The 598-nt window shown below is 35.8% G+C and overlaps 1 protein-coding gene across 2 annotated transcripts in view; it reads right to left on the bottom strand.

Moving 5' to 3' along the window:
* LOC107679921 (hepatocyte nuclear factor 4-beta-like) overlaps window positions 1–598 on the bottom strand; it is a 22,682-nt gene that overhangs the window by 9,073 nt on the left and 13,011 nt on the right. For both annotated transcript variants that reach the window (XM_016475647.1, XM_016475645.1), the window contains exon 4: window positions 400–503. In XM_016475647.1, coding sequence (XP_016331133.1) covers window positions 400–503 — 104 coding nt within the window. The remainder of the gene's footprint in view (window positions 1–399; window positions 504–598) is intronic.

Raw genomic sequence — 598 nt, 5'->3', positions numbered from 1 at the left:
CTGGGTCAAAACAACCCAATAGCTGGGTTTGTCCCTTTTTAACCCAGTGCTGGGTTCTATTTAACCCAGTATTTTTTAGAGTATAATAATATAGCACATCAAGATATTTATAAACTATTTTTATTTTTTTTTTGTAGGCTGGTCATTTTTGCATCCCCAAAATTCCCTAAAAAGTCCAATGCACCAACTATTTTGGAAAAAAGACAACCTTCTCCGGGTCAAAATGACCCGAACACAACATGAGGGTTAAACCAATTGAAGCCATTCAGAGGTCAAATGCCCCCTAATAACTGTCTCACTTAAATCATTGTTTAGGGTTTATACTGTTTACTCTTAAAAGTGTATTGTGTAAGAAAAGGATATTGTTTACAAATGTGAATATTTTGAAAGTAAGTTCACCTGATGAGTGTAAGCCTCTGCCTGCATCAGCACATCAATGGTGAGAGTCCCGGCGCCTTGACCTTCTCTACGACAGCTGATACGGTCACGCTCATTCTGAACAGCTAAGAGACACAAAGACAAAAATAAAACCAACTTTCCTAATGTGATTCCTGATAGAAAACAGATAACGAAAAAAAAAAAAAAAAAAATATATATA

Source organism: Sinocyclocheilus anshuiensis, unplaced genomic scaffold (assembly GCF_001515605.1).
Source record: "Sinocyclocheilus anshuiensis isolate Anshui unplaced genomic scaffold, SAMN03320099.WGS_v1.1 scaffold256, whole genome shotgun sequence".
Classification (NCBI taxonomy): Eukaryota; Metazoa; Chordata; class Actinopteri; order Cypriniformes; family Cyprinidae; genus Sinocyclocheilus; species Sinocyclocheilus anshuiensis.
Note: the sequence above shows the minus strand (reverse complement) of the source record. Positions and strands in the feature narration are given on the sequence as shown.